Consider the following 9315-nt stretch of genomic DNA (forward strand, 5'->3'; position numbering starts at 1 on the left):
GTTACTGGTCGACATCTCTTGCATAGTCTACTGCACTGACTCTAGACAGATCTGTCAACATCACAAACAGATAGCTTAGACTAGGCCTACATGAAAGCTCATCAAGGCAGTGAGATGTGGTCTTACCTGCTCAGGGCCCTGAAAACAGATCCGGCATAAGGGAGACCTTAGGCCGCTGTCTGTACAGCTGTTTAGAGATGTCCGGTCGTCGTATTTATCCTTTGAACAGTCCTCGGAGGAGCTGCCGCAATCCAGGTTCCCTGGTGGCTCCACCGTTGTGCTTCCCCAGTCATCTCCTCCCATATGTTTGGTCCCAGCATCGTCCCTTGACGACGGGCACCCTGTCCAGCCCGCTGGATTATGTAAACAACCGTTGGAGCTTTCCGTGGCCCCCGTTGAAGTGTTGTTCCACTCTTCGGCGCCTGCCGCTCCATGACTCTCTGTGTTTTGTCCACTCATGAGTGGGAGCGCTGGCGGCGGTGCCGACGGTGGCGGTGGCCTGAGCAGGAAAACCTTCAGGTCACTGAACAAGACGCAACAGCGGCCTTTCTGCATGCCCTGGCGACACAGCATCGGTCTGCGGCTCAACAATCCCCAGCACCATAAAATGACACTGATAGCCAACAACATGTGCCCGTCTTAAATACGATGGAAATTGAGCAGATAGGCTATTAAGGTTACTGTAGCAAGAACGGCTAAACTTACTGTGTCAATGAAGGTAAGGTTAGGGTCGAAGAAATCCTCTCTCTCACTTTGGCATATCAACTTCGCCAGGCTGTCAACTTTTCTCTCTCAAGTTCAATCGCATGCAGACAGTTTACCGTTAGCAAGCTTGTTTGAATTCGACCAAGGTTCTGCGTTCCAAAGGGAACAGTGGCAGACAACAGGTTCTGAGCTCTAGAATGTTTGATCACACAGGCTAGACATTTCATGTGTTGCACGAGCTGGTTATCTGCAGGGTCGACGTCTGAAAAAGCCGATCACAGAGACCAAATCATACAATGTGGCACATTTTAGGCCTCAATTTTAGAATGTATATCATTCCAATCGTATTCCTGGTGCTTCTGATAATGGGGTTCTCTCATGTTATACATCTATTGGGGCTCATTTTAGTGTCATGGGTGGATTGGGTTAGCCTATGTTTGCCAGAAAACTGTGGTTGAATTACATTACGTTTTGGGTAGGCTACCTGTCCCACTCAATATCCCAGAATCGGTGCAATTTGAGCAAACAATCCTTTCTCTAGCCTATCTTACGCGTGATGAAGGCTATCCCAAGAAATGAGGGGCATCTTCCAGTCTCGATATTGTCATTTGAGGAGTTTTGTTTGAAAATGTGATGCATTTTCTGGCTGCCCTAACTGTCTTGGATGTCCATTGTTATCTACACGATTTTGTGCTTTTTGGGGCTCTTTGCAGCTACTTGCTCAACATGGGGTTTCGTCTGGTAGAAAAAAAACGGGTTTAACCGTTAACGCAAGTCAGCACCCGAGCTTTCACATCAACATCTTCAACAATTCACGTCTTGTTGGCTACAATCCATTTAATATCTTTGGTTTATCAATCAGGCTATAAAATGGAACCTCCAGTCCACCAGGTTTGTGAAAGGAGCTCTCGTGCACCACAGTAAGGTGAAGTGCCAACGTGTGCCGTGATTCTTTATCCGTAGCCGTAACAGTGGGTTACCTCTATTTTTGTGGACTACACAAGTCGCGCTTTCTTACTCACACAATATCCCAATTCCGGAAGACTAGGAGGGAAAAATCCACTCATTTTGAACGACAGTGGAGAGCACATCACAATTCCAAACAAACATCACATCCACAACGATGGCAAAAGGGTTCCCATCCTCTCTTTCTCCGGTTCTTTTTCACGGCACCCTCTGATGTCTTTCGTAAGCTCTCGCAAACATTGTCACTTCTCGTCGCCGAAAAAATGTTTTCTTGAAGTCCTACAGTACAACCCCTATTCGCACGGTATAACGCTGTTCAATGCCACAACAGAGCTGGCGGTTGCCTCCTCTCGCTGCGGTTTCAGCACCATGATGCCCGGGACAGCTCCCAGGCGCGCTCCCGTGCGCTAACATTACACCGAAGCAAAAGGGGCGAGCACACAGCCAATACAATGGCTCAACCTCGAGTAGGTTATAGTTTTCCTCCTTCCCCCCCAACGGCTCGCTCAAAATAGTGAAAAACGAATTAAAAACAAGACATGGAGCATTTTCCACTCACAGCATCGCTGATGAATAAATAAATAGCCTTATAATAGGCCGAGAAGAAAATATGAAAAGCTTGTCCTTAATGTCACGGTGTTAACATGGCATGTAAAGCAAGAGAACGTGATTTGTTGTTCTGTGCTTTTCCCTATTCTCAAACACGGAACTTAATTGATGTAGGCTATGCTAAATAATGTATGGTGCCATAGGCTCCAACGCCATAGGCTATATCATACACGGGTCTAACTGGTTCACACGGCCCCACCTTCTACAGTATGTGAACCCACCGAACCCATGCAGCTGCTTAGGTCTACTAAAAATAGCTATGTGCTGGGGATTCCTCTATGTTTCTCTCTTTCTCTATCTCTATCTCTCCACACACACACACACACACACACACACACACACACACACACACACACACACACACACACACACACACACACACACACACACACACACACACACTTGTTTCTCCAAAGACATTTGGAGGCTATACACCCCAATTGTCCATGCATGGCAGGATGTTCTTAGAATTGGGATCCCATTACATTGTGCATATTGAGAGGGGGCCCATTTCAGATGATTTTGTCCCGGACCCAGTCAAAGCTGTCAGCGTTCCTGTGTCAGTAATATGAGAGTAAGTAATACCCACTAAATAGGAACCCTCCCCCAAAATCCCCTCCTACAGCTGTGTTTCCATCGTGGTTAATGGGGAAGATGGAGTGAGGGCATAAAATCAGCCTGCAAGTAAGTACTAAATAAATATAAATAATATAGTGATAAGAAACCTCTCCCCAAATCTCCTTTCACATCTGTGTTTCCACCATCCTGAGGGCATAAAACCAGCCCATTCTCCAGATGCAGTAAATACTGATATATGAGGCCTCTGAATGATGCCAGGGTTCCCCCGACTCATTTGTCTCTGCAAGAGGAGCACAGAAACGTTAAATTACTGGACGCACATTTTTGCCATCCCTTGAGCTCCTCAAGCAATTAAATAACTCATAACTGTGTGTGTGTGTGTGTCTGTGTCTGTGTGTGAGTGTGTGTGCGCGTGCGTGCATGCAAAAGGGTGTGCGAGGGTTTCTGTGCTTAGCAGGGCTCTTGTGTGTGATTGCCAAATTGTTGCAACAGAGCGAAAACAATGTGCACTGAAGTGCTTGTAATCCAAAAGGAAATTGAATTGTAAAATTTGAATTTCAGTTTGAATGCACTTGTTCTCCAAGTGGCCAGATCTGTTTGTGTCTGTTTCCTCTATCTTCATATGGCCAATGCTTAAATGAGGTGTTTGTGAAAATATGAATGCTTCATGCATAAGGAAATAGGAGTGCGGCATAACAGTTGCCGTTTAGGTCGCTCAAGCAAGGCATTCCATTTTTATCTTGCATTTTGTCAAGTGCAAAGTGTGTGTGTGTGTGTGTGTGTGTGTGTGTGCGTGTGTGTAAGAGAGAGAGGAGATGGGGTTGGAAGTAGAAAGAGTTGGAACAGTTGTTGAAAATAATGAATGGCCAACAGTCAAAACTAGCCTCGTCTGTAGATGACAGCCACAGACAGACAGCCATAATAAGGGAATTTCAGCCTGCTGTTATCTTCGGCCACAATGTTTACTTATTACCCAGACCACTCAAAGGCACATCAGACACGACAAGTTTTACTTTTGTGCCTCTCCCTGTTTACTTACTGTGCTTATCTGACTAGGCATTCATGGGCTCTGGTATTGTTCTGGCCCGCTTCATGGAGAATAAGGATGGCGAACTGACATAATCGCGAGGCTACAGAGCGCGTGGGGCTGGGGATCTTGGAAGTCAAAGCCGAGTATGTATGGCTTCTTGCAGATGCTGCTGCCAAGTCCCCCCCCTTGATACGCTCAAGCTCCCTGAACAGGATTAAAACTCTAGCCTGTATGGTCAGAGCCACACAATGTTGACGGCGCTTCAGCTTCTTTTTTATGTCTGTTTTTTTTCTTTTCTTTTTTTTGTGAGTGTTTGTTTGATTGCCAACCTCCTCCACTACAAAAAGCACTGTCACGCTGGTGCATATTTTGGAGCGGGCAAAAAACTAAAACAAAACAGAAAATGCTCTTGTGATAATATCTGGCTGTACCCGATCAACGTTTATTTATTGTTCATCAAATGCATCATTTTTTTTCATAATAACCATACAGAAAGGCATCTATCAATGACTGCTGTCTGACTTTGTAAACCCATTTAAATGGCTTTTCACTCCCAGTTTTTTATTTATACAACAAAACTTATGTCTGGGCACATGTAAGTACTTTATACGCACACACTGTATCTTTTAAAACTGTGCAAGACTTTTGCCCAACATGGCGTCATACAACTGCATTTGAATAACCGGCCAACTTGAACTATGTATCATATGTACACTATGGCTTTGCATGTTAACTCCTGCTCTACAACACCCTGACAGGTTAGGGTAAGTGGTGGTTTTGGTCAGGGCACAATTTTGCCATGTCCCTTGCTTGCTTCGCTATTGTTGTCAAAAGTAAAGTGGCAGAGACATTGCTTTACTGACATGTTAGGGTTAGGGATGATTTTTGTCAGGCCACAGCCGAGCATTTCCGCGTAGACCAACAGAAATTCACTGCGTGCAACATCCAGCTATGGCCGGAAAACGACTTGCCTCACGCAAGTCAAAACTGCTTTCCTGCGGCATTGTAGAGCATGACACACTGTTGCAAAGTCATTGCACCACAACACGGTATGCACTAGCAAGGAATACAAACGCCTTTGCATGATGGCAGTCTGCTGAGCATGTGTCTGTGCATGTGTGAATACCACATACACACACACACACACACACACACACACACACACACACACACACACACACACACACACACACACACACACACACACACACACACACACACACACACACACACACACACACACACACAGTACTGTATGGACAGAAATGTAAGCATGACAGACTTGGGGAGCATATCCAGACCTTTCCGGGCCTAGCAGCTATTCTTCCCGTCCCGGCACTTCTAAAGAGATGGGGGATTATCCTACTCTATCTCCCCCGGGGAATGGCAGAGGAATCACATACATGTAAGGCTATGGGGCACACACACACACACACACACACACACACACACACACACACACACACACACACACACACACACACACACACACACACACACACACACACACACACAGCACACACTATATCACACCAGTCAGCAATGCTGTCACACAGGCTTTAAGCCTGAGACTAGGCAGAGAAGGCAGATGCCAAGATCTGAAGGAACGATGCCAAATCCTTTCTTAGCCAGACAGTGTTGTCGTCGTATTAGTGTAGAGGGTGGATTGCTATGCGCCTTTGTGCGATAGCCGTCTTTACCGCGCTAAGCTGAGCGCTTGCCCCGGTTTAAGTGAAATGTAATGTATGGATTCTTGATGCTCTGTTACTCTCTTTCTGCCAGGAGCAATATTTGCAGCTTGTTTGAGTTTATGTGTCTGACTCTTTGTGTCTGAACATTTTCCTTATACTGTATGGCTAGAACTTCTCTGTGGCCTACCTTCTCACTGCAACATCTAAATCCAGATCAAAGTCTTTTCATGAAATGTATATAGTAAATGTCTCCAAAAAAAGGCAAGACGATACCAGCATTCAAAAAAAAACAACTTTATATGAATACGCATGTGTTCATCATTTCATAGCGCACACCTGGTAATTGAATTTGAAGGTTTGAGTAACCGAACCATGGGGGTAGCAGCCACTAGAAACAGGAAGCATGTTTCCTTAGAGGTATTGTTAGAACTAAAAAAAACATTCATATAACACAGTGGTGGTAGGCATGTTACACGTGTGTGTGTGTGTGTGTGTGTGTGTGTGCGTGTGTGTGTGTGTGTGTGTGTGTGTGTGTGTGTGTGTGTGTGTGTGTGTGTGCGTGTGTGCGCACGCGCGCGTGCATTCGTGTAAGAGAGGTAAAGAGGTTTCTGACATCTGTGTGAGGGTCTCCATGCTGGGGTGCAACAATTTCTGACAGTCCTTTGGCGCTGGTGGCTCACCAATTAGGGGTGCGAGCGTGGCAGGTTTGGCGTGAAACATGACCCATGCTGCCGCGTTTCTAATTAAGCATTTACAGGAATGCCAGGCTGTCATGGATACCCCCCCCCCCCCCACACACACACACACACCACACGTGTGCGCACGTGCGTGCACACACACACACACACACACACACACACACACACACACACACACACACACACACACACACACACACACACACACACACACACCTTCTCCTCAAGGGATGGACACAATCCCCACTGCTATGGTCCCTGTAATCCCCCTTGTACCCTTTATCCAGGTTATTTCTGATTCAACATTTTTCGAACAGCAGCTTCCCACACACACACGCACAACATTGACATAATAAACATATTTTCATGTGTGTGTGTGTGTGTGTGTGTGTGTGTGTGTGTGTGTGTTTGTGTGTGTGTGTGTGTGTGTTTAGAGAGGGAGTTGTCTGTCTCACACATCTTGGAAAGGTAGATATCCAAGAGACAGGAGGCCTACACTGTGGATTTCGGGCAAAGCTCCATGAAACTGTGAGCTGCAAAAAAAAGTCCAGTTGCAGACAATTTAATTTTAATTTAAAAAAATTGTCAAGGTAAAACAGATAAAATTGTATTTGCCCAGCGTAGCCTGTCATTAGGGCCCATACAATAATTCTATTTACTCTCAATGGTAAGGCCTAGCTGCCCATGCACCTGTCTGCCACATTGAGAGTAAATAGAATGGTCTGCCAGCTGTGTAGCCATAGAACGCCATATAACTCACGAGATGACACATTGCCATGGTAATAGTCATAACATTCTAAAAACAGCAAATGCAGCTGGCTATTTAGCTAGCAAGCTAGGCCACTGCTTTTGACCTTTCCCCCTTTATCCATCCCTTTCCCCCAGTTTTTACGCTGTGGTTTGGAAAGTATCTCCCTATATTATGAGGTAATTATGATTTCTGATGTTATTGTTAATCTTTATTTTGAACAGAGGGCGAGTGTTTCTGATAGGCCTAGGTAAATTGCGATGGCTAGATCAGGTGCGCAGACCTAATTATGAACCCGTCTAATCAAGCTTGAATATGCTCCTCAAAACACTACCAACATCGCTATCCACATGATGATCCACATGACAAGTCGTTAAGTCAAAATAACGATTGTATAGTTGATGGTATTGTAAAGTAAGGGAACGGCGAAGGACTCATCTTCTTCGGTTGCTTTGATTGTATGGTTTGTTAGCTGGACTTGAGACAAAAGATTCCCTGATTGACGCTCCCAACCCAGGACGCTCCCCTTTCATCTCGCTCCCACTAGCCAGACTATCGGTACCACCGCCATATGACGGAGCTAGTTATGTTGTTGATGTTTTTTTTTTTGTTTCTAACCCTAACCTTAACCCTAAACCTAACCCTAACCCTAAACCTAACCCTAACCCTAACCCTAAATTGCTTGTATGTGGCAGTAGCCTATATGAAATATAATCGGGTGGGACTACACGTCCGGGAGTGATAGAAACACCTGGGACCGCACGTCCGGGAGCGATCTCAGTTGGGAGTCTCCATCCCCCACCGAGACAAGAAACCGGTGTCGTGCCAAAAAGCGAGTCCCTGCCAAAAACACGACTGCCCTCATTGAATCAATGGAAACCTATGGAAACCAATGACCAATTTTCCAGATTTTTTGTTGTTGTTTTTGACCCATTTTTGCAGACAAATCCGACACAATTTAAGATGGAAAGCCATCAATAAAGCATCTACATTCCATCTGGAAGTACTACAAAGGGTTAGCCTACAATTTCAGTATTATTTCCATAAAGGAATCGAAGAATTGTCATAACAAATGTCACGGTTTCATTCAAATAGCTCATATTAAGTGGAGGACGAGTAATGTTTCATAAGCATATGTTTAGTTCTTTAATTATGTAATTCATTCTGCAAAAAATAGTGTACATTTCTCTCAAATAATGTTATTGGTTACCATTGGTTTCAATGAGGGCAGTCTGGAAGGAATGAATGTTCTGGCAGGGACTTGCTTTTTGGCAACACACCCCCCTCATTCATAACTTATTGTTGTTACAAGTTAGTTACAGGGCTTACATTGGCAATACAACATAATTCTCGAAGTCACTTCCCTACTGGAGACATTGAGAATGGACTAGCTCCGAAACGTCTGTCTCTCCAGTTAACCTTAGACTTCTGTTGTATATTTTCGGCTTCAATACACTTTTTCACACAAGTCTTGTGTGCGCCTCCTTTTTTCCATTATCTTGAGTGAAGTCACTTCCCAACACGTGAAATAATTCTAAATGATGATGATGATGATGATGATGATGATGATGATTGTGTTTAAAATAGTGCTGCCTTTTACTGTAACAAAATTCTTAAGTGCATGATAATGGCAGGCATTCATTGCAAACAGAAGCCAATCCCAATCCTATAAAAATCTGTTTCACTTTCAGGTAAATTAGCAACCACAGGACAAGGCCAAGATGACAGCGTCATCACAGCAATATGTTTCTTTCCTCTACGAGAGGCTCTACGCCAAGCTGACCAATGACAGCTTCCATGACATGTGGAGCATCGCTGGCTTTGTGGTGGTGTTCCTCTTCTGCTGCCTAATGCTCACCTTGTTCATGACTGTCTTCTTCACCTCATGCTGTGGACGGTGCTTCGAGACTCCGCCAGGCAAGGTCAACAGAGTGGCTGTAGCTCCCGCTAGATCTTCAACACGCAACTTGTCAGGCGAGGGAGGGTCACATGTGACAGTGTACAATGCCCCATCTGCAGTTGCTGCTGCGGAGCAAGAAGGACAGAAGGTGGAGGCGGGCCCTCCACCGCCACTTCCGCCACCCACAAAGCATGTGAAGCACAAAAAGTCCAAGCATAAAGGCAAATCTCCTGGCAAATCTCAAAGCACCGGCAAGTCTCAGCATAACTCAACCAAGAAACGGAAACAATAAGAACTGCAGTTGGATTTCGATTTTTTTTTGTGCCTTACATCCGAGAAGTTTGCCACACTCTTCAGTGTTAAAATAAATTGCACTCATAATATCCTGC

General features: G+C 45.0%; 1 protein-coding gene across 3 annotated transcripts in view; it reads right to left on the reverse strand.

Moving 5' to 3' along the window:
- Positions 1-816, reverse strand: part of marchf4a (membrane-associated ring finger (C3HC4) 4a) — a 46221-nt gene extending 45405 nt beyond the window's left edge. The window contains exons 1-2 of one of the 3 annotated variants that reach the window (XM_063212045.1): positions 706-816; positions 127-499 (exon numbers count right to left, since the gene is read on the reverse strand). In XM_063212045.1, the coding sequence (XP_063068115.1) occupies positions 127-459 (333 nt within the window). In that variant the 5' untranslated portion in view covers positions 460-499; positions 706-816. Of the gene's footprint in view, positions 1-126 lie in introns of all 3 variants that reach the window. The other 2 variants (XM_063212044.1, XM_063212043.1) reach the window with 2 other exon arrangements.
- Positions 817-9315: the final 8499 nt, after the last annotated feature.

This window comes from Engraulis encrasicolus, chromosome 12, assembly GCF_034702125.1.
Source record: "Engraulis encrasicolus isolate BLACKSEA-1 chromosome 12, IST_EnEncr_1.0, whole genome shotgun sequence".
Lineage (NCBI taxonomy): Eukaryota > Metazoa > Chordata > Actinopteri > Clupeiformes > Engraulidae > Engraulis > Engraulis encrasicolus.